Raw genomic sequence first — 25,091 nt, forward strand, 5'->3', positions numbered from 1 at the left:
CCGGGGCGAGCTTGGCGAGCTCAGGAATCTGATGGATGATTACTACTTTTTTGGGTTTTTGTTTTTTTGATATTGTGATGGAATAGAGCGAGTATGAACTCAAAGGGATGATTTCTCTCCTCTAACTGAACACCCAGACATGCTGATAAATTATACTTGTGTATTCTAAATATTTAGTCCTTTTTTTTTTTTTTTTTGAAACACTTTGTAAGCACTACGTCTGTGGTCACCTGGAGAGAACAGGATTGGAACGGGATACCGAAGTACAGTACTTCCTTCGATCTCTCTTTCTGTATTAAGAAGTCTGGATCGGCAGAAAGCGAGGGAAGCTCTCGGGCCCGCTCTCTTCCCACCCACCCCGCAGGCATTTTCTAAACAGGTGCAATCACCTGCCAAGCTGTCATACCTGTGTCAAAACCAGAGTTCAGGGAATAATCGAAGGGAACAGAGCCATTTATAAACTGCTTACAGACTGTTTTAATGGGTATGATAGCTGTAAAGTGTAAATATCCCCCCTCACTTGTGCTTCATGCATGTGTGATACAACTGGGACAAACATGTTTTATAAATCACAAATGTCAGGTAAGTAACTTTGGATTTATTCTGAGATTAATTTCCATACAAATGTGCCGTAACGTTGGTATTTCTCTATAGAACAAAAAAAAAATCTTCAGCTGCCTATCGGAACTTTTTTTTAGTGAGTCGGGAACAAGCTTCCCTACAATACGGCCTGTCTACTTGTGATATCTTGTGGAACTTGTCTGAGTGTATAGATGAAAAACAAATGTAAAAATATATATAAATATAAATATATATATATATATATAAAGACAAACAGACAGCAACCCATAGAGTGATACTAAAGTAAACCAGGAGCATAAATTACTCATTTTAGCATAGATTTGGTCCTCTGAGTGGAAAGCGGCTGACTTTTCACAACGGTTGGCCATGTTGGCGAAGCCCAAAGAATTTTGACTCATTGTATTATATTTCTAATGAAGTGGATTGAATCAGAACCAGAATGTCTGCTCTGGAAGTCACAAACGTGAAATGGGGAGCGTCTAAATCTGGTTTGTCTTTTTGAGTGATTCTGATTTTTGATGTGACGGCACACCTGTGCAGTAAGTGCTTGCAACAATATGAACCCTTTGATTGTACAGTCGTGTCCTCCCCATGATTACAGGTGGTACAACCCATCAGGACACAAGGAAAACTGCTCTTTTATATCCTGGTCAGGAGGGAACACAGTCCTACCGATTATTATTATTATTATTAATATCTTTTTGTTTTGTTTTTGTTTTCTTTCCTTTTTTTGGACTGGACAAGAGTTTATTTGTTTGGAAATAAACTATGTGACTCTGTTACGATTTCAATGCATGCATTTTTATTTGTTTTGTATCGCAATGCAGATGTTTCGAACTAGTCAATCCGACAAACGCTCTTAACGGATAAGCGGATGACAGGTAATAAAATTAATACTGCCAAAAACCTTTCAGATTAAAAACAAGACGTTCTATTTTTTGAAGCATTTCATAAGCCTTCTCGAAAACACGGACAGCAATTCACACTACATATTAAACACGTGCCGTCAAACCTGAGACCTCCATCTGCGACTGAAGCGGCCGCCATCGTTCATTCCTCAATAATGAGATTCTTCTTTGCTTTATCCAGCCTGTCCAACACCTCACTGTACAGACCCACCATCTGGGGAGACACATTTCATGTATTTTATTCACACCTTGCCACGTTTTCTCCTAGCAAACAACATGAACAAAATGTTTTTAATGAATATCTTGTGAATTCCTGGAACTCAGAATGCTGGATTGATTCTTGCCAAATGACACATTTAAACTAGCTGAGCTGAACCTCCCTACTGTATGTTGCTTTAACTACCTACCCACATAGCTGTAACCAACCCCGCTGCTCTAATTAAACCTCCTACGGAGCTGACGGAAAAAGCAGCTTGCGCACCTGACTTGAGGCGGGGAGAATGTGAAACATGAAAATGAAATCCGCCACCTTGAGTCAAGCGCTCAGACAGCTGTGGAGCGTTACCTGAGTCTGATAGCTGTCCTGCAGGGAGCCCAGGTGCTTCAGGAAGCTCATTCCCAGCCCGCACCACCTCTCGGCCTCGGGATAGTGTGTTAGGCTGTAGAGATGGATTCCCACGTTCCACGCTCGGGTCAGCAGCCACAGGATCTCTAGTTGTGGAAAGTCGTCAGGCTGTGTGAGAAATGAGGAATGGATTAGATGTTTAAGTTTAATTTTTATACACTCCAAAAAATGCTGGGTTATTTTTTTTTAGCCCAGCCAGTTGGGTTAAGTAAGGGATAATGTACAGGCAGCCGGTAGTTATCGCAGAAATAAGCCCCGACAGTGTGATCAGGACCCGACGCAAAGCGGAGGGTCTTGTATCACACTGAAGGGGCTTATTTCGCGATAACTACAGGCTGTCTGTACATTATCCCGCTTATTACACGGCTACTTGCCACATAAGGAAGAAAACTGGACATGAATATGAATTTGAAATCTTTTATTGGCATATTTGTTTTAAATTAACATTTTTATCCTTCCGCGAAACGATATAGTACCATGTGACTAACATTCAAACTATGTACGTTAGAAAGACAATTTAAATAGATTAATGTCGAAATTTTCCATTGTTAAATGTGGTTGTCCAGTGTTTGTCACAAGATGGCGCCAAACGGTAATCTTTGTTGGCACGGAGGGATTTTAAACATACAAGTAGTACCGGCTATGCGTTATTACTTTGGAGCGGTGATTATTTGATAAGAACGAACCTGCAAATGTCTCAACTGACCAATCAGAATCAAGCATTCCAAAGAGCCGTGTAATAAATGTTTATAACCAACATGCTGGGTTGTTTAATTTAAGTCAATTCAATAATGTAAGTCTATTGTTTAAAAGTCATATTGTTTACTTAAAATAGGCTGGAAATTAAAAATCACATTATAGAGGCAATAGCAAGAACACTCATGGACAAAAATTGAAGACACATTGAATTTATTTGGTTAAATACAGCATAGTTTACAATATCAATTGGCCACTGAATGTAAACAATGCCACTGAACTGAACATAACTTGCATATTTTGCTAATTATTGCTGCTGAAAATGATCAATTATTGTCATGTTTTAGGCTGTACTAATTGGACCGGGAAAAACAATTGGAGTACTACAGACTGCCAAAAGTTACAACAAATCAAGGAGAAGAGTGCAAAATAAACTGAGAAACAAAAGGCGTTTGTGTTTGGCCAAACTGAACCAGGATTTCCAGGTCAAGAATCTTGGCAACATTAATGCAATGTTAAATTGCATTTAACAATCAATTTAGAAATAATAAAAAGTGTAACATTTAAAAGTATCAAAATTATTTGATTTGAATCATCCAATTTCGAAAAGCTCTGTTTCAGTTCTGACTTTATAACTCACAACTGCGACTTTTTATCTCACAATTTTGACTTTTTTCTTGCAATTACGAGTTTATATCACGCAATTGTGACTATTTCTCAGAACTGCAATATATACTCACAATTCTGACTTTTTTTCTTGCAATTCTGAGTTTGTATCATGCAATTGCGACTTTATTTTTCAGAATTGCAAGATATTAAGTCACAATTCTGACTTTTTTCTCACAATTGTGAGTTTATATCTCATAATTCTGACTTTATAACTTGCAACTGCAAGTTTATATTTCACAATTCTGAGAAAAAAAAAAGTCAGATTTGTGAGTTTTTATCATGCGATTCTGAGAACAAAAGTTAGAATTGTGAGTTTGTATCATGCAGTTCTGAGAAAAAAGTCAGAATTAAATAAAAGTCGCAATAACCTTTTTTTATTTTTAATTCAGTGGTGGAAACAGGCTTTTATAAATAACCAAGCATTATTAGAGTGCAGAAAAACTACCCAGCACCTGGGTAAAAATATTAAACACAACCCAACAGGCTGAACCCAGCATTTGGGTTCAAAAAATAACCCAGCATTTTTAGAGTGTGTCAATGGTATCATGAAGGTCACGAATTTGGAATAACACCCTGATGAAGTTTTCTGCAATGCTAGTTGGAGATAAAGGACGCGGGCGAGATTTTCAAATTAGCATCCAAATTGGCAGGAAGAAGCTGGTGAATGGAGCATCTGCTAAGTGAGGCATAACTAAAAGCCCATTGACAGAAACAGGAGATTCTTTCAAAGATGGGGATAATTGCGGGGCTGAGCTGCAGCGGGTCGTGTGTGACGGCTGCTGAGTCACCCTAACCAACTCACTGCGGTTGCTATGATGGAAAGAGCTTCCTCATAGTAGCCCCACGCTTCCTCCAACACACAGGGCTGCACCTCGGACACACCGCTCGGCAGGGTCAGCTGAATCAGGCTGTGTAAACAGTTACTGTGACACACACACACACACACGCATATGTAAGGTATGTGTCATATGAGGAACCATTTGGTGTCTTTTGTTATCACCGTGTAAGTATCTAATGCCTGACTAGTCTGACCTGCAGCGTGTGAAGTCGACCTGTGGCTGTTTCCTGTGCAGAGACAAAGCGATCCTTAGTGCTTTCTTGCACAGAACAGGGAAATGGGCCGGTGGTTCCATCGCCAGAACTGTAGACACAAAGTACAGGAGCATCAGAGCTTGTAATATCATCTTATACATTACTATTTTTAAGTTTGGGGTTGGTAAGATCTTTTTTTTTTTTTATGTTTTATGCTTAAAAAGAATGCATTTATTTGATGAAAAGTCAGTAAAAATATTGTAAAGTATTATTAAAATTTTAAGTAATTGTTTTTATTCAAATATATATTAAAATGCAATTTATTTCTGAATTTTCAGCATTATTATTAGTGTCACATGATCCTTTAGAAATCATTCTAATATGCTGATTTAGTGGCCAAAAATCAGTACTATCAATGTTGAACAGTCATGGTTCTTAATATTTAATGGAAACTAATATTTTTTCAGGATTTTTTAATGAACAAGTTCAAAATAACCACATTTACTTGAAATTACTGGCAATTTGTGTATCTATCTTTTTGTATTTAATGCAAAAAAAAAAAAAAAACACACATTCTGTCAGAATTTAACCATCCATAAATGTATTAAATTATTTCCATCTTTAAAATAGGGTGTTATGGTTCTTGAAGCTAACCTGCAATTATTTCTAGTAAGCTTAGTCTCAAAAAAGTTATTATGGTAATTAATACTTTTATTTAGCAAGGATGCTTTAAATTGATTCAAAGTAATGATGAAGACATTTATAATGTTACAAAGAAACCTGAAAAAAATCCTGTTTTCAACATAATAATAAATGTGTTTTAAGCAGTAAATCAGAATATTAGAATGATTTCTGAATGATCATGTGACTGAAGTAATGATGCAAAAAAAACAGCTTTGAAATCACAGGAATTACATTTGAAAATGTATTCAAATAGAAAACAGATATTTTAAATAGTAAAATTATTTCAAAATGTTACTGTTTTTGCTGTACTTTGGATCAAATAAATGCAGGATTTATGAGCAGAAGTAAAAAAAACCTGTCGTAAATATTACATATATAAAAATGTATATTTCATTTTGCAACCCCTAGAACAGAGGTTTTCAATCTAAAGTGGGGTGTTACTGTTCTAGAAGCTCACCTGCGATTATTTCTAGCAGTTTGGTCTCAACTTGATCCAGTTCCAAAATGGATTCGAACACAGATTCAAGCTTTGGATCATTTAATTTGGCCCGGGCTTCAAATTCGTACAGCAGCAATAATGTGTCTGTTTTGTCTTTAGAGGAAGTACCTGATGAGAAAACAATGGGCCAGAAAGATGCTTACTATCCTTGTCATACTGGACAAACAGGTTGAATCTGCATTCCGAATGCAACATTTGTTAAAGAATGAAAATAGTAAGTGACACCTGATGCTTTGATGGTCGTACAGATCTCTTTACAGAGCTGGATGTGCTCTAGAGTCTGGGTCAGGAGCTCAGTCTGAAAGCACAGCAGATGTTATACACTGCTCCCTCTGCTGGTTAATCATGGTAACAAGGAAAAACTGAGATCAGAAAACAATGTGGAGCAGTGTTTCTCAAAATGTTCCAACTCCAAGGTCTCCCATTGTCAAAAACAATATTGGAAAACCCCCTACATGTGCTTTGATATTTGCTTTCGTACTTCTGCTTGTTTTCTTTAACAAAATGAAGGGTTGTCAATGTATTAAAATAATCAGGAGCCATTTTATTTGTTGTTAGAATTACAAATAATAAACATACACTACCAGTCTTTTTAAGATTTTTAATTTTTTTTTGAAAGTTTAAAATTTTTAAAGTTTAATTTTTTTTTAAGTTTTAAAGTCTCTTCTGCTCACCAAGCCTGCATTTATTTGATCCGAAATACAGCAAAAACAGTAATATAGTGAAAGATTTTTACTATTTGAAATAACTGCTTTCTATTTGAATATATTTTAAAATTTAATTTATTCCTGTGATCAAATCTAAAATTTCAGTATTATTACTCCAGTCGTCAGTGTCACATGATCCTTCAGAAATCATTCTAATATGCTGATTTGCTGTTCAAGAAATGTATTATTATTATAATTATTATTATTATTATCAATATTTAAAATGGTTGAGTAAATCTTCTGAGGATTCTTTGATGAATAGAAAGATCCAAAGATCAGCATTTATCTGAAATAAAAAGCGTTTGTAACATTATACACCATACCATTCAAAAGCTTAGAGTCAGTTTAGTTTTTTTTTGGAAAATATATGATAGAAATTTTTTCAGCAAGGATACTTTAAATTGATCAAAAGTGATGATAAAGACATTTCTTATGTTACAAAAGATTTCTATTCCAGATAAATGCTGTTCTTCTGAACTTTCTATTCATCAAAGAAACCTGAAAAAAAATTACTCAGCTGTTTTTAACATAATAATATTAATAAATGTTTTTTCGTGCAGCAAATTAGAAAGATTTCTGGATCATGTGACTGGAGTAATACTAAAAATTCAGCTTTGAAATACCAGGAATAAACTACATTTTAAAATATATTAAAATAGAAAACATTTATTTTAAAAAGTAAAAATATTTTTAAAATGTTAATGTTTTTGCTGTACTTTGGATCAAATAAAGCTTGGTGAGCAGAAGAGTGGGCCACTAGAGGGCCTAAACAAACTAAGAGGGCCACAATATGACATAAAAATGATTTGAAATTGGAAAAAAACAAGCATTAAAATAAGCTAAGTAAGGCAATAAGTAAGGTATTTCTTAATTTAATTCACCGCCTCAAAAATATTTTTTATTTTCTTTGAAGAACCAAGGAAACCCTGGACTTATGATGTTGCCTAATTTAAAAAGTATGATTTCTAGGCCTGGACAAATAATGTAAATTAATAAATTGTTAAAACTGCACTGGCATTTTTATATTCATTTTTTGACTGATAATCCTTTTTTCACTTTCTTTCCTGTCCTGTATATCCCAAATGACTAAGAAAGTCAAAAATTTCCCAAATTTTTTTTTCATCATTTACTCACCCTAACCTGACATCCAAACCTTCTTTTTTTTTGTTAAACACAAAGAAGATATTTTGAAGAATGTTGGTAACGAAACAGCTGTAGATAGCCACTAGGTTCCATAGTATGGATTTTTTTTATGGAAGTCAATAGCTATCAGCAGTTGTATGGTTACCAACATTCTTTAAAATATCTTCTTTTTGGGTGAACTATCACTTTAAGAATGTTCAACCTCTGGAAAAATATTTTTAATGAAATTCGAGAACTTTCTGACTCTGCATAGCAACGCAATTATCACGTTCAAGGCCCAAAAAGGTAGTAAGGAAGGACACTGTTAAATAGTCCATTTAACTATAAGCGGTTAAACTGTCATTTTATGAAGCTACATGAATACATTTTTTGCATCTCGGATTTCATCAAAAATGTCTTAAGTTGTGTTCCGGAGATAAACGGAAAAAATATGCGCTGCTCACTCTTGCGGTGTGAAACAGACGTTATGGGTTTGGAACAACATAAAATAGTTAAATAGTAAATTAGTTACCTTCCAGAACAAAAATGTACAGGTAGTGTACTCACCCCCTTGTCATCCAAGATGTTCATGTCTTTTTTTCTTCAGTCATAAAAAAATTGTTTTTTGAGGAAAACATTTCAGAATTTCTCTCCTGCAATGCGCATGCATAGTCTGTGTAATCCGGATCAATACAGTTAGGGTATGTCAAAAAACTCCCATCTTGTTTTCGTTTTCAACTTCAAAATCATCCTACAATGCTGTTTTACCTTTTTTTTTGTAAAGGGCGTTTGATCATCTTTGTATGTTCACTTTGTAAACACTGGATCGGTACTTCTGCAGTGATGTAGGATGAAATTAGGGAAGAAAACGAGATTGGAGTTTTTCGACATACCCTAATTGTGTTGACCCGGATCACACAGACTACACATTATACGCATTTAAACTGCATTTTGGAAGTTTAAACTTGGGGGCACCATACATATCCATTATATGGAGAGAAATCCTGAAATGTTTTCCTCAAAAAACATAATTTCTTTACACCGAAGAAAGAAAGACATGAACATCTTGGATGACAAGGGGGTGAGTACATGTCTGTAAAATTTTGTTCTGGAAGTAAACTAATCCTTTAAGAAAGCAAAAAGGAATTTGTACAGTGTCAAGTTTCATACTTCAGGCTCCATCGTGTCTTTAAAAAGCAAGCAAAACCCCTTTTGCCTACTGGTTATTGTTTAATCATGTGGAAGTGATGAACTGCTAAAAACGAGTGAGTGATCCACCTGTTGCTCAGTGTGATCAGAGCTCCTGCAGATCTCCAGAGATGCAACAACAGCCATCAGCAGACACGTCTTCTGCCCCATCAACACGCCTAGGTCTGAGGCACACAGCTGTGAAAGCTGCCCAGCCAGACAACACATCACACGTCTCATGTTAACTACACTTAACTACAGCTACAGTATAAGTGGGTTTGCATTAATATGATTATAAACTAGCCTACACAACTAGCCTGTTCATTGACTTACCTGGAAGGAGAGAAGAAAAAAATCCCTCATTCTCACAGGACTGTGTTCACACTGCAGGGCTGCGTTCCACGCTGACAGATAGAAAAGACAACCTCATCACAACACACACAACACAACCAATCAAACACAACCACCAAATACTTAAATGTTTCAAAAGATAGAGGTTTAGGAATGAAGTACCAACTCTCCTGAACCAGCTGGCATCTTCTGAATGCTGCTGTGCTCCGTGGCCATAAATATGGCTGGTTTGTGATAATTTCTGAAGAGCTGTGAATTCAGATAGAGTATGCATAGAGTGAATCAGTGTGGAAAAACATGGCTGATTAAAACATGTAAGTATATTGAAAAATCATGGTTGAATATACCTGTCTTTAGATACGACAAGAGGATATCCAAGTTGGCATTCCTGTTTCAATAACAGATTGTAAGAAAAGGAGATATAGCTTTTGCTGGACGTGTCAGAATTCCGCAACACTGATTTACTAACCCGTTTTCATCACTGGTGATTTCCATTGTTGAATGACCAAGTCGTACTAAACACCTGATAAACAAAGAGATAAAAAATGAGTTGTGCTACTGATATAAGCGTTATGACCTGAAGCTCAGGGTCAAAGGTCAAAGCAAATGTGTGACTGACCTCAAGGCAGAGAGGATTTGAGCAACATCTTGTGAGTGTTCACACAGACTCTCTAGGGCTTTAATGGCTGTTTCCTGCTGTTCATGCTGTGGTGAAAAATCACTGAATGACTTCAACAATGTGATTTATTAACCTAACCAAAAGGCACAGTGACTGCTCTTAGCATTATTGTGTTGAAATATATAGGATAAATGGTAGAAAAGTCACAAGTATCTGCTATAATGTGGCCAACCTCGAGGGCGATCTGTGCAGCCAGGCTGAGGAGGTTTGCGGCAACGTTTTCAGTCACCAGCAGTCTGTCCTCACTGGTGACCGGATTCTGAGCCAGAGCGCCAATCTCTCTCAGAGCAACGACAGCTTATTATCATGTTAAAGACAAATATTCTTATTAGCTTTTATCCACTGTATTTTCAAATAATTTTATAGTGATTCTGGGGTTGATTTCCCAAAAAAGGCAAAACAGTGATTTAGGTTTTTGAAGTTGGAGGAGAAAATGAGATGGAAATTTTTTGACATAACCTAACTGTCTTGAACTAGAGTGCACAGAATATGCATGTGCATCGCAGAGCTAGACAAGATGAGCATTTGTGGTTAAAAAGTGTATAAATATTAATTTATTAAGGAAAATGACACATCGTTTTGCTAGATACTAGCATATTTGTAGCAAGAGCCAAAAATAAATAGTATGGGTCAAAATGATAGATTTTTCTTTAATGCCAAAAATCATTAGGATATTAAGTAAAGATCACGTTCCATGAAGATATTTTGTGAATTTCCTATTGTAAATATATCAAAACTTGATTTCTGGTTAGTAATATGCATTGCTAAGAACTTCATTTGGACAACTTTATGGCGATTTTCTCAAAATGTAGATTTTTTTTTATGCACCATTAGATTCCAGATTTTCAAATAGTTATATCTCTGCCAAATACTGTCCTATATCAGAGGAAAGCTTAATTATTAAGCTTTCAAAGGATGCATAAATATCTGACTGGTTTTGTCGGGTCAGTTGTCCCATTTGTACATTACTATTAAAAAGTTAAATTCCAGAATGGAAATTTCCTGATAATTTACTAACCCTCATATCATCCAAGAAGTCCATGTCTTTCTTTTCTCATTCGCAAAGAAATTAATATTTAGAGAAAAACATTCCAGAAATTTTCTCAAAAGAATGGACTTCAATGGTAGCCAATGGGTTGAAGGTTCAAATTGCAGTTTCAATGTAGCCTCAAAGGGATCTACACAATCCCAGCCAAAGATGCCCTGGTCATGCGCAGTTAGTTCTTCATCTGTGTACTCCGGTTCAAGGTAGGGTAGAGCAAAAAACTCTGAAATGATCCAAAATCATTGTTTAACTTTTTTTTGTAAAGACCGTTTGACTTTCTTTGTACATTCACTTTGTAAACACTGGGTTGGTACTTCTGTGTATGTCACATGCTAGGTGAGCATTTGTGGTTAAAAAGTATATACATTTATATTTTTCTTCAAAATTACCAATCATTTCGCTAGAGCCCTTTAAAGCTGCATTGAAACCGAAATTTGGACCTTCAACCCGTTGGCCACCACTGAAGTCCACTATGAAAAATTCTCGAAAACCTTAATTTCCATGACTCTTCCAGGCATTTGTGGAAACTCCTTTATATTTCTAGATTTTGCATGATGATTTGAACCCTGGTTATTTTACAGAGACACCTGAGATTCTTGTGTGACTTTACAGAACTCTCCCTTACCTTTTTCTGCATTGTTCTCCAGTACAGCGATCTTGTAGATGTTGAACTGTGTGCAAATGTTGGTTGGATCAATCCTTGCTGCCGCTTCTATAGCCTCTTTGGCCTTCAACAAGAATTTAACAATGTGGCAACTTTAATAACAAACATGTATGTATGAAAACTTGTGTCCATGTAATGAGATGTTACCTTCTCAAGTTGTTGCAGGTGCAGGAAACATGAGGATCTGTTTCTATGTAGTTTAGCGAGGTTATGATCCAACTCACCTGCTCTGTAAAAGCTCAGTGAGTAGTTATACCACTGCAGTGCTTCAGAATAGTTCTTGGCCTGTAAAAGACAGCAAACATGACAGCTGTCTGAACTCAAACTAACAAGCTCCACTTGATTTATGGTGCATGAACCATACTGTACTATATAAAGAAAAAAATAACATTCCCACACATTGTGGGGGGAAATCTCTTTATACACACTACTGGTCAAAATTTAGAGGAAAGTATATATATTTGTAAGAAATTTTTATTTTTATTCAGCAAGGATGCATTAAATTGACCAAAAGTGACAGCAAATATATTTATATTACTGCAAAATATTTTTGTTTCAAGTAATAGAAATCAAGGAATCCTGAGGAAAAATGTATTCCACATACATATTAAGCAGCACAACTGTTTTTAACTTTGATTATGTAAATGTTTCTTGAGCAGCAAATTAGCATAATAAAATAATTTCTGAAGGATCATGTGACGCTGAAGAGTTGAGTAATATTTGAAAATATATAAAAATACAGTTATTTTAAACTGTAATCTTATTTCACAATATCAGTGGTTTAACTGTATTTTAGATCAAACAAATGCAGCCTTGGTGAAAATGGGATATATTATAAATAAACAGGTGAACAAACTGCTATGCCCAATGAGGGGGAAGTGTATATTTTAAACACATAAATCTGATGTAGTACTTCAAAGTTTTTGGAAGCTCTGCTCCACAAAAGAAGGTGGAGAGATGATAGAGTCTGTGGTGCTAGATGTTTTCCAGTGTAATGTCCTAGAAAACAATAATTGAACGCACAATTCAGTATGAATTGTTACATGTAATGACATGAAATACATTCATGGTTACTAACACTGAATGAAAATTACCCGTGATAGCATCCTCAATCTTCTGCTTGGCCAGCAGCTCTTTGTCGCGCTGCAGTAGTAGCTCTATATGCATGAGCAGAGCAGATCCCAGGTCAGGAGATGACTCAAAGTGTTGACACACCCTCTTCAGGAAGTCAAAAGCTAGAACCTCCCTGAAACAACAACATGTAAGTGTTTCTGTCATGCCTGGCCTTTCAACCACAGATTCAAGATATTTTGAGCGAGAGATATACCTGTTCTCTTCCACAAGCAGTTTTACAATGCTCAAGCACACTTCCAGAGAAACCTCACTGTTTATTAGCTCTGACAGCCCTGATGTAAAAAAGGAACATGTTTAGATGGGACATACTATCAACAAACTGAAATCAGCAGAGATATTAGGCTCACCGGATTTTACTGCATCATCTGGGCTTTGGCTTTTAACTAGGATATGGATCTTCAAATAGAGGCCTGATAACTGCATATGCTCCTGAAAAGAAACAATGAAATTGCCAAATGTAAAAAAAAAAAACAGCATAATGTGTGTGCTACAGCCCAATCTGATGGTCTACTTTGAGAAAGAGCTGGTTGCACTAGAAATGCTTTACCTTATTAGCCAAGCTCACAGCATGAAGAGCTTTCTCCAGGTACTTCTGACAGTCCCACTCCAAATAAACTTTAGCAAGTAGCCTCAAAACTTTGGCCTGGAGGAATGAGAGGTAAGATTACAATGCATTCAGGTCTAAAAAAGTCTAAAACCACATAAAAAAATCTGAAATTCAATTCAAACATAGAAAGTTGTAGGATTTGGACTTCATGACATTAAATTGTTTGTGAATAAGTTCAATTACCTTTTCACTATATTCATTATGCTGATGATATATACCACCAGTTAAAAGTTTTAGATTTTTTGTTTTTTAAAGAAGTCTCTTCTGCTCACCAAGCCTGCATTTATTTAATTCAAAATACAGCAGAAACAGTAAAATGTTGAAAAATGTTTAGTATTTAAAATAACTATTTTCTATTTGAATATATTTTAAAATGTAATTTATTGCTGTGATCAAAGCTAAATTTTCAGCATAATTACTCCAGTCACATGATCCTTTTCAGAAATCATTTTAATATTCTGATTTGTTTCTCAAAAACATTTATTATTGTTAATATTATTATCAATATTTAAAACAATACATTTTTTTTCAGTGTCAGAACAATAATATCAAAATATCAGCATTTATCTGAAATAAAAAGCTTTTGTAACATTATACACTATACCATTTATAAGCTTTTTTGAGGGGAAAGAAAATATAGAAATTAATACTTTTATTTAGCAAGGCTGCTTTAAATTGATCAAAAGTGATTATAAAGATATTTACAATGTTACAAAGGATTGTCAGATAAATGCTGTTCTTCTAAACTTTTTTATTCATCAAAAATCTACTTTGCTGTTTTCAACATAATAATAATAATTTTTCTTGAGCAGCAAATCAGAATATTAGAATAATTTCTGAAGGATCATGTGACTGGAGTAATGATGCTAAAAATTCAAAATTCATTGAAATCAGGAATAAATTACATTTTTAAATATATTCCAATAGAAAACAGTTCTTTTAAATAGTAAAAAAATATTTCAGAATTTTACTATTTTTGCCGTATCAAATGAATGCAGGCTTGGTGAGCAGAAGAGACTACTTTAAAAATATGAAATGTTCAAAAACTTTTGACTGGAGAAATGTTTATTAGTGGTCTAATGAAGTACCCTGCTGTATATCTAGCTGTAAATTTCAATTTTGACTAATATTTCAATTGACTAATATTTTAATATTTGACTACATTTCAATTTTGACTAATATTTCTTACTTGCATCTCTGATCCTGGTGAGTACTTCACGTTCATCTTGCCTATATCATAACTTTGGCTGAAATGCAGAAAAAGAATATATGTAAGGAATAGTGTAAATAAATACTTAATTATAGCATTACTAATTATATTGTTGTATTACAAAAGTTTTATAAAAAAATTCAAATATATTAAAATACAAAACAATTATTTTAAATTGCAATCATATTTTACAGTGTTACTGTTTTTACTGTATTTTTGACCAAATAAATGCAGGCTTGGTGAGAATAAGAGACTTCTTACTGACCCCAAGCTTTTGAACAATAATGTTTATTACAGAGATCACTACCTTAGCCAAAATGTGCTCTCTTCATGCTTTCCCTGGCTGGAAGTGTCGATCCCAAAGTTGTAACAGAGGAGAGAGAGATAGCCAGTCTAAAGGAAATTTCACAAAAGAGTGTTTTCATTTCCTTTTTATAGTTTGTATTTTCTAAATCTCTCTTTCAAATCAGAATAAAACAAAAGCACCACTTGACACGCTGACAGCAACAGTTTGATCACCTCTTTGGGGAGACGCAGAAGCATTTCTTTACATCGCTGTATGCATGACACTGCCTCTTGATGTTGCCCTTGAGAAACTGCCTATTGAAACAACAGAAAATATTCAGGAAAAAAAACCTACAAAGTAAACAATTTTGTGTAAAATATAAAAAATTGCAATAATCTCAATAAATATACACATTAAATATGCACATCTTATCATTCAGACATTAATTTTAAGCTTTATAGTCAATGGACATGCTAAGCAATCTCTGCTCACAGATTCAGCTTGATAAGACAAAACCCGCAGCAAGTCTTTCTCTATATCTCCCTTTGGTGTGTTTATATCTTCTGCACAGTCTCCATTGGAGGTGAGTCTGCTGTAAAGAGTCTCCAGGCTCTGTGAAAGTAACATATTCTTAGTTTCTCATTCTCAGAGTCACTAATGAGAATAATAATGGGTATTTTCAGTGTTGCAAAATCCAGTGGCTGCATGTGTAACATATTTTATTATAATTTCTTTTTGCATACACTACGAGTCAAAAGTTTTTGAACAGTATGATTTTTAATGTTTGTAATGAAGTCTCTTCTGCTCACCAAGCCTGCATTTATTTGATCCAAAGTACAGCAAAAGCAGTACAATTCTGAAATATTTTTACTAATAAAATGTTTTTCATTCGAATATATTTTAAAATGTAATTAATTTCTGTGATTTCAAAAATGTACTCAAGTGTTTTAAATATTGATGATAATAATAATAATAATAAATGCTTTTTGAACAGCAAATTAGCATATTAGAATGATATACAATATGTGACACTGAAGATTGGTGTAATGCTGAAAATTTAGCTTTGATCACAGGAATATATTTAAATATATATTCAAATAGAAAACAGTTATTTTAAATAGTAACAATATTTAAAATTTGCGTTTTTTTCTGCTGTTACTTACAAAAAAAGTTGTTACAAAAAAGCTTACTGTTCAAAAACTTTTGACTGGTGGTGTACATGCAATTTTTTTTGTCTTAATAGTGCGATTGCATTCATACATTACGTACATTGACAGCAAGGCTCAAAAAAACATCAGCAGCTTTGGGTTGTTTACAATCAAGCCACGTTCTTCCCGTTTTACTTGCCATCTGAGAAAGACATTTTAGAGTTACAGTTATATACACAGGAATAAAATATGCCAGAAACAGTGGGAAAAGATAGAAATGAACAAATCTACTGTTGGACAAGCTTAATAGTTGCTAAACTGCTGGAAATAGTAAGCAAAAAATGATTTCACAAACCAGTATCTGCTTGCGAACAATATTCTCTGATGGGTTCTCAGGCCCGCATAAATACAGGAGTCTGCATGCCACATGACGTACTAAAACATGTGCAGGGAGTTAAACAAATTTGTAGTTTATTAAAGAATTGACATCAGTGCAAACATCTGGAGATAGACTTTTAAACTTTCTTTTGTTGGTACAGGAAAAAAAACTATCTATATGAAAGAAAACAGACAGATAGACAGATTGATTGACAGATACAATAATAGACACACAGAAGAAATTACTAAGACCTTTGGCCTTTTGCTCTTCTGTAATAGTTGATCCACCACGTTTGGTCACAGCCCAGTTCCACAGCTGTACGGCAATCTCCTCCAACTACAAAAATACAGTTACAATATTTATTAAAGATTTACCATAATTACAATAATTATATATATATATATATATATATATATATATATATATATATATATATATATATATACACACTACCAGTCAAAAGTTTTTGAACAGTAAGATTTGTAATGTTTTTTAAAGAAGTCTCTTCTGCTCACCAAGCCTGAATTTATTTAATCAAAAGTACAGCAACAACAGAAATATTCAGAAATATTTTTATTATTTAAAATAATGTTTTCTTTTTGAATATTTTTTTAAATGTAATTTATTTCTCTGATTTCAAAGCTAAATTTTTAGCATCATTACTCCAGTCACATGCTCCTTCAGAAATCATTCTAATATCCTGATTTGCTGCTCTAAAGACATTTATTATTATTAATGTTATGTTAAAAACAGCTGAGCATAATTTTTTCAGGCTTCTTTGATGAATAGAAAGTTCAGAAGAACAGCATTTATCTGAAATAGAAATCTTTTGTAACATTATAAATGTCTTTATCATAACTTTTGATAAATTTAAAACATCCTTACTAAAAAAAGCATTACTTTCTAGATTTTCTTAGATAAATAGATGTGATACTGAAGACTGGAGTAATGATGCTGAAAAATAAGCTTTGATCACAGGAATAAATTACATTTTAAAATATATTAAAATAGAAAGCAGCTATTTTAAATAGCAAAAATATTATATTTAACAATATTACTGCTTTTGCTGTATTTTGGATCAAATAAATGCAGGCTTAGTGAGCAGAAGAGAAAAAAAAACTTTTCACTGGTAGTGTATATAGATATATAGATATTATATACATTATAAGTTATGTCAAGGTAACGAGAAAATACGAGAAAAAGACCTGCTGGCAACAAAACAAGACAAAAATAAATAAATAAATAAAATAACACATGATCTCTTGTGGCTTCCGTAGATTTCAACTGAGGTGGTCATTGCACACCTGTGAATCCTGTAGTTTTGTTGCTCCATCTAGAGCTGAAATCGCTTTGAAGAGAGTTTCAATCACTTCATCCAAATCTGAATTGATCTCTCTGTGGAGGAGTTTCTCTGACAGGTCTGTGAATGATAACACAAAACAGCTTCATGTACGGTGCTAAATCACCTCATGACAAGGTAAGCTGAAATAATTAAAACAAATAAACTAAAATTATTAATAATATCCATAAGAGATCGATTGTTTTATAAATGTGCGTAATAGCTAATCACTGACTACGCTAACTAACGTTACCACAGATTTTCCTATTACCACAAAATAGATTATTACCTTTTACATCGACAACAAACTGCTCCATTTTACGCCCAGCCTTGTGTATTTTGATACAGAAGTCGAGTAATGTAATTTAAAACGATCTAATATATTTTTGTCAGTATTTTCTGTGACAGAAACACGACCCCTCACGACCGTCCACCGCCAAGACCACTCACGGGGACGCGCTTGTCTTGTGTAGCCACAAGATGGTGTCTCTCACACGCGTTTATTTACCTATGGTACTCTCATTCACAGCTCCCTCACAAATGTAACACTGGACCACAAAACCAGCCATAACGGTTCATTTTTGTACATTTACATTTATACATCATCTGAAAGCTGAATAAATAAGCTTTCCATTGTTTGTTAGGATAGGATAATATTTGGCTGAGATACAAGCTATTTGAATCTGAGAGTGCAAAAAATCGAAATATTGAGAAAATCATCTTTAAAGTTATTAGCAATGCATATTACTAATCAAAATTACGTTTTGATATATTTATGGTTAGAAACTGCACAAAACATTACTTAATAACCTAATGAATTTTGGCATTTAAGAAAAAATTACAGTAGGAAATTAACACAATATTTTCATGGAACATTATCTTTACTTAATATCCTAATGATTTTTGGCATGAAAGAAAAATCAATAAGTTTGACCTATACAATGTATTTTGGCTATTGTTACAAATATATACTATATTGCCAAAAGTATTGGCACATCCCGTTCTAATAAACAGGTTTAACTACTTTAGTAATTTCCATGAGTACAAATCTTAATGTTCAAGCAAATAATAATTTTCTAGGGAATTGTGTGCTTCTGTTTTTTATAGCAACAGTTTGGACACAAGCCTTCTCTATTCCAACATGACAATGCCTCTGTGTATAAAGCAAGGTTCAAATAGAAATGATTGATTCAGTCAATGTGGAAGAACTTGACTGGTCTGCATAAAGGTAAATCCTAATCCCAGCTAAACACCTCTGATGTGACTTTAAATGCAGACCTTGAGCCAAAAACTCATCACCAAACACCATTGACTTGTGCATATTGGTACAGTTATTTTAGACACTTCAAAAACTGGTGCAACAGAGATGGAAATACAGTTTTGGAAGTGCCCTTTTCTGTTATAGAGAAGGGGGTGTCCCAATATTTTTGTCCATAGTGTATGTATCACTGAATAAATAATTTCTCTATGAACCTTGACTGTATCCATATGTACAAGTCAATGGTGTTTGGTGATGAGTTTTTGGCTCAAGGTCTGCATTTAAAGTCACATCAGAGGTGTTTAGCTGGGATTAGTATTTACCTTTATGCAGACCAGTCAAGTTCTTCCACATTGACTGAATCAATCATTTCTATTTGAACCTTGCTTTATACACAAAGGCAATGTCAAGTTAGAATAGAAAGGGTCCTGTCCAGGCTGCTGCTATAAAATTAGAAGCACACAATACCCTAGAATATCATTATATGCTTAAACATTAAGATTTATACTCATGGAAATTACTAAAGTAGTTAAACCTGTTCATTAGAACGGGGTGTCCCAATACTTTTGGCAATATAGTGTATATTTGTAGCAATAGCCAAAAATACATTGTATGGGTCAAAATGATCAATTTTTCTTTCATGCTAAAAATCATTGGATATTAAGTAAAGACCATGTTCCATAAAGATATTGTAGCAATATAGTGTATCTATGCTACTTAAGACTGGTTTTGTGGTGCAGGGTCACTTATTTCCAATTCAAATTTAAGCAAATTTATTGCCGCGGTAAAACAAATCATTGCTTCAACAATAAAGTAATTTATTTATTTAAAAAATGTAATTATTTGACTAACTTTTTAATGTATGAGATTAAAATTGTGCAAAAGAGCAAATAAAATAACCATATTAATGCTACTATGTAAAATATATTAGCTAAATGACAGATGTAGGTCAAAAAAAGCACTTAAAATGGAGAACTACTCTTTTCACACATACACAGCTGCAGTGTATTCAGAATTGTTAACTCTGTTCTGTTGAAAGAATATGAGCATTAATGGTATAATAGCATTGTTTCAGCATAATATTCATCACCTTCTGGTAGTTAGAACCTTATTCACCCCCAAGAAAGTATGTGTTGATAACGCTGGAGTTTTTGTTTTAACAGGGGAGGTCATTGTTGAGCTGAAGGAAAGAGCTCAAGCTGCGTACACAGAATCGGTTGTGGACTCTCTTATTGTGTTCACTGCGCTAGATTCAAAAATAAGATGTCTTAAAAGCCCACTCCTCTCGGTGCTCGGCTTCCAGCAATTGTTTCTGCCTGACTCTTATCTAGCCACCGTGCTGGCCTGAGGGAAATGTGATCAGTTCAGAGGGCTTGATTGCACAGGAGAAAGAAAAAACAAACATGATCCCTATGACATGCAGTCAGAGAGATGCACACAAGATTTCCTAAAGTCTGCTACATAAATAATATAAAAATAATAATAAACAGACATATTTATACATTTGTGCCAGATTTAAAAATACCTTACCTCACATTTTTACTTTGGGATTAAAGGTCATTAGCTAGTAGCCGAATATTATTGTTTAGTAAATTCAAGAAATACCTAAATCTGATCTCTGCTGCCAAAACAGGAAGCATGACCAGAAACATCTTAGCTGTAAGTAAAATCTAAAATATTGTATTTTATATATATATATATATATATATATTAGTTTCTCTATAAGTATATTATATATATTACTATATTATATTATATAATTACAATAAAAAATATATAATTATTATTATTTAATTACGATAAAATCATAAACATATTTAAATACATAATATATATATAGTTATTATTATGAAATTACGATAAAATCATAAACATATTGATAATAATATTATTCATATAATATAATATAATATAATAATAATAATAATAATAATAATTTTTATTGTAGAGAATTCATTATATATTTTATATATTTTTAAATAAATGTACATATTTCTCTCTCTCTCTCTCTCTCTCTCTCTATATATATATATATCTGTATATTGTTTATAAAAATCACATCACACCTCATTAAAAATAGGTTGAAATAACTAGTTTCATAACTATTTTTTACCCCCCCCAAAAACACTGCAGACTAAAATGGCATCCCACTTAATCAAACACAGGTTGAAATAACTAAAGCCTCAACAGCCTTAACATTAGCTGCTTGTTTATTTGAACCACAGAAGTAAATAAACTGGTAAAATGCTATCAATGGACCTTACATGATCACATTAACCACATTATCCTCCAGTCAATAGGAAGAAAACCTATTGTGTTCATGTTTCATTAACCTTTCACCTCATCAGTGACAACCTGCAATAATCTGCAAGACATTCTAATTTCTGTTTAACAGATTTAACATCCTGTGCATTTGAAATAATATAGATGGAAGGACATAAATAGACAATGGCTTGCCGTACGTTGCGGGGAGCATGTCCCCATTTGTCATCATCATCAAAAAGGCAAACTGTTGGTGGTGCATCCCATGGAGTGTTGGAAGGTGAAAAGAAGCCCCATGATTATTTACTCTGATATAAAATTAGCTGCACATCCTGTTGCTGGAGTTAAAAATAAACCCTGCAAAAGTTTGTCCAAAGGTATTTTGACTGATACGGTATCAGACAATGCCTGTTTACCTTTGCACCTGGATATTTTAGGGACTGCTGGGGTTTGAAAGATTGAGCAGCAAATCTGAATATTAGAATGAGTTCTGAAGGATCATGTGACTGGAGTAATGGTGCTAAAATATGTGACCCTGGACCACAAAGCCAGTCATAAGATTTATACATAACCTGAAAGATGAATAAATAGGCTTTTTTTCATTGATGCATGGTTTGTTAGAATAAGACAATATTTGGCTGAGATACAACTATTTGAAAATCTGGAATCTAAGGATGCAAAAAAAAAAAAAAAAAAAAAATCTAAATACTGAGAAAATCACCTTTAAAATTGTCCAAATGAAGTTCTTAGCAATGCATATTACTAATCAAAAATTAAGTTTTGATATATTTCCGGTAGGAAATTTACAAAATATATTAATGGAACATAATCTTTACTTAATATCTTAATGATTTTTGGTATAAAAGAAAAAAATATAATTTTGACCCATGTATTTTTGGCTATTGCTGCAAATATACCCATGCTGCTTAAGACAGCTTTGAAATCATTGGAATAAATTACATTTTAAAATATATTCAAATAGAAAACATTTGTTTTAAATAGTAAAAATGTTTCAAATTTTTTCTGTTTTTCTGTTTTTTGCTGTACTTTGGATCAAATAAATGCAGGCTTGATGAGCATAAATGACTTTTAAAAAAACTGTTGAAGCCTCTTCTAATTCATAAAGCCGTTTGAGTGAGATATTTTAACTCGATAATTTAATCAGACAAAAATACCAAAAACATTTACTTAATTCAGATTACTGCTACTTAATCGATATAGTAAGTCAAGACAGGAAAAGTGCTTGGAGCACTGATCTATATCAGTGGCTTGGAGTGAACTAGGAGTATCGCTGCAGGGTTACTATGGTGACGTTGCGTCCTTCCGTCCCAGCTTCACTCATATAAAGCCTTCGAGAGGGAAAACCCCAGCAGAAAAGCCAAAGGCAGTGGTGTGTGGTTTATCAGCCGGTTGGCATTAGTTCTTTCCATCGTTATATTATTGTTAGACCGTCCAGTTTTTGAAATTTCATTCTCTTAGTTGTAGGAAGGAAGAGCAAACGTCGCACCTGCCCTCGGGAGAAGTTTGGAGCTGCTCTGTTCGCGTACCGGGGCAGGCGCAGTACCATGCAATACCTTTATAGTCACTGACAGACTACGAGAGGTTTTTCAATCCAGAGGCATCACTGAAAGAACAACCTCAGTCATATCAACAGGAACTATACACAAAGAGAACTTACAGTAACTTGCTTGGACTATTACAGCCAGATCCAAATATAAAGTGACAGCTGATTATACGGAATATTTTTCGGAACGGTATTTTAACGGACGAAATGACTCGTCTTCAAACCTCAGTCAAAGGCTTCATCACTTTTCAGCTGCTTGTTAATTTCTTCTCTAGTGGTAAGTGCAAGCTTTCTGGCTTTTTGTCATTTTACTGCGCGTAAATTGAAGCTTTCTGAGAGCTGCTGTTGTACAGATGCGGTTTGAAGTTCAGTTGTCAACTTTATGTGGAATAACTGATCTGTATGTAAATGGATGAAAACAAATGTGGATGTAATGATTGAAACATGTTCGTGTTGTGCTAATGCGATTACATCACTTATCTGATACCATTGAATTATCAGTCAACAGTTTATTGATAGTTCTGATGTTAGGCTATTTTCCTTTTGGAAAATATTTTACAATATATGCTGGAGTCATGAGTTTATTACACTTTTAAACTATTTTACCTATAATTACTGAAGACGAGACACTTTTTTATAACAAATTAAGTGGATGGGAACTTATATGATTTCTTTTGATACAGTGATGAATTTACAGCGTTTTTGTAGTGGAAAATTTCATTCATTTTATAGAAGTATTAAAAAAAATGTTTTTTTTTTAAAATGCAGTCTATTTGATGTCATTGGTTATGGTTCTCAAAACCGAAAGAGCTGCTTATACCTATACACAGATTGTTTGGTGCGACCCTTGACCGCAAAACCAGTCATAAGGGTCAATTTTATTGGAATTGAGATTTATATATCATCTGAAAGCTGAATTAGCTTCCCACTGATGTATGATTTGTTAGGATAAAACAACTATTTGGAATCTAAAAAAATCTAAATATTGAGAAAATTGCCTTTAAATTTGTCCAAATTAAGTTCTTAGCAATGCATATTATTAATGAAAAATTAAGTTTTGGTATATTTATGGTAGGAAATTTACCAAATATCTTCATGATCATGAACATGATCTTTACTTAATATCCTAATGATTTTTGTCATAAAAGAATTTTCGATAATTTTCATACATACAGTGTGTTTGGTTTTGTGGTTCAGGGTCACATATGTGCCAAATGCATTGCAAGAACGCATTTCAGGGTCCAAATTTTGTCTAGATGTGCAGCTCACTTAATTTTGAGACCCAGCCTTCAGCGCTCTGCGATCTGGCACAAAATGAAACGCTCAATTAGGAAGCAGGAGGTGATCTAACCCTGCTGGGGCTTAAATCCTTTCACTGACGTTTGCTCATTTTTCTGGGGACCCCAATCATTCCAGGGACCCCCCAATCACCACAGCTAATGATGAAGAACAGTAGGGCAGTAAGTGATTCTTGCATTCCTACATCGTCTGGGACTAGTTGGTTATTTCAAGTCACTATTTAACACAGGTGTGTTTAGTTTATTGCGAATGGTTAGTTTAGGCACATCTCCAGCTCCAGTGTTGTTCTCGAGAGAAAGTATATTGTTGACTCTTGGCTGCTTGGACTTCTGGCTGCATCTCCTTATAAACAAGTTGGATAGTAAAAGATGGATGCCATTGTTCATTGTGACATAGCAGTTGTACACTACAGATACAGGTCTTCCTCTTGCTGTCCAAACAAACAGCAGCTCTTACTCTGATCCAAATAGAGGAAGTACTGCTCCCCCCGTGACTTTCTGGGTCTTCAGGCTTTGTCTACAAGGTCTCCAAGTAGATTTCCTTCGCTGTCCTCACACTGAGCGTGGGAAAGACACATGAAGGAAGCGGATGGAGAGGCAGGAGGCACCCTGGAATTGTTCTGGCGGTAGAGGTCACGGAAATGTGACACGCTACCTGAGTAAAGATTCCTTCCCCAGACTTCTTGCTTGCTCCTCTACTCCAAGTGTGTCAGTCGCCCCACCTCAAGACAATGGTAGAGCGGAAGAGCATGCCATTATATTTTATATGTCAGGAATGTATGGTTTATCCATTAGTCAAAAATAGGGCATGAAGATTAGCTGTTTGGCACTTTACTTCCATCATCAGATTTTAGGTGATACATTGTGATTATTACATTTAAGACAAGTTTTGTTGACTGAATTTTGTGAAATTATCCATCTGGTGCAACTACAGAAGTCAAGCACAATTTTGCAGAATCTGCACAAACCAAAAATGCATGGTATTGTTTTTTTTAGTACTGACCTGAATAAGATATTTCATGTGATTCATGATATTTATGTGAAATAAAGTTGACACCACCTAGCTCTTAATGCATCGTGTTTCCTTCTGAAGCATCAGTGAGGTTCTGTAATAGTTGCATATATATGCTTTATAAGTCCCACAGTATGAAAAGA

The 25,091-nt window shown here is 34.2% G+C and overlaps 2 protein-coding genes across 2 annotated transcripts in view; one reads left to right on the forward strand and one right to left on the reverse strand.

Annotated features, from left to right (window-relative positions):
• Positions 1-68: 68 nt before the first annotated feature.
• tex11 (testis expressed 11) lies at positions 69-17,871 on the reverse strand. The gene is made up of 29 exons (XM_073820531.1): positions 17,844-17,871; positions 17,520-17,635; positions 16,467-16,551; positions 16,192-16,271; positions 15,958-16,038; positions 15,181-15,300; positions 14,922-15,002; positions 14,710-14,795; positions 14,382-14,439; positions 13,133-13,228; positions 12,933-13,014; positions 12,779-12,857; positions 12,546-12,697; positions 12,365-12,450; positions 11,599-11,736; positions 11,413-11,515; positions 9,915-10,039; positions 9,683-9,768; positions 9,533-9,586; positions 9,411-9,451; positions 9,226-9,312; positions 9,046-9,116; positions 8,803-8,919; positions 5,921-5,993; positions 5,654-5,803; positions 4,513-4,621; positions 4,283-4,403; positions 2,056-2,223; positions 69-1,704 (listed from the first exon to the last, which is right to left on the reverse strand). The coding sequence occupies exons 1-29, from the start codon at positions 17,869-17,871 to the stop codon at positions 1,633-1,635; spliced, it is 2,745 nt and encodes a 914-aa protein (XP_073676632.1). The 3' UTR covers positions 69-1,632.
• A 4,592-nt stretch (positions 17,872-22,463) lies between these two features.
• kdrl (kinase insert domain receptor like) overlaps positions 22,464-25,091 on the forward strand; it is a 54,237-nt gene continuing 51,609 nt past the window's right edge. Inside the window, exon 1 of the mRNA XM_073820387.1 lies at positions 22,464-22,915. Coding sequence (XP_073676488.1) covers positions 22,846-22,915 — 70 coding nt within the window. The 5' untranslated portion in view covers positions 22,464-22,845. The remainder of the gene's footprint in view (positions 22,916-25,091) is intronic.

The sequence above is a fragment of the Garra rufa genome, chromosome 16 (genome assembly GCF_049309525.1).
Source record: "Garra rufa chromosome 16, GarRuf1.0, whole genome shotgun sequence".
NCBI lineage: Eukaryota > Metazoa > Chordata > Actinopteri > Cypriniformes > Cyprinidae > Garra > Garra rufa.

What these genes read in the sequence shown, in the direction of transcription:
- tex11 (XM_073820531.1), bottom strand. Translation starts at nt 17,871, where the DNA reads ATGGAGCAGTTTGTTGTCGATGTAAAAG. An exon ending in CAAAACTACAGGATTCACAG is followed by an intron (nt 16,552 to 17,519) that starts GTGTGCAATGAC and finishes GTATTTTTGTAG; the next exon opens with TTGGAGGAGATTGCCGTACA. An exon ending in GATTGAGGATGCTATCACGG is followed by an intron (nt 12,451 to 12,545) that starts GTAATTTTCATT and finishes ATTGTTTTCTAG; the next exon opens with GACATTACACTGGAAAACAT.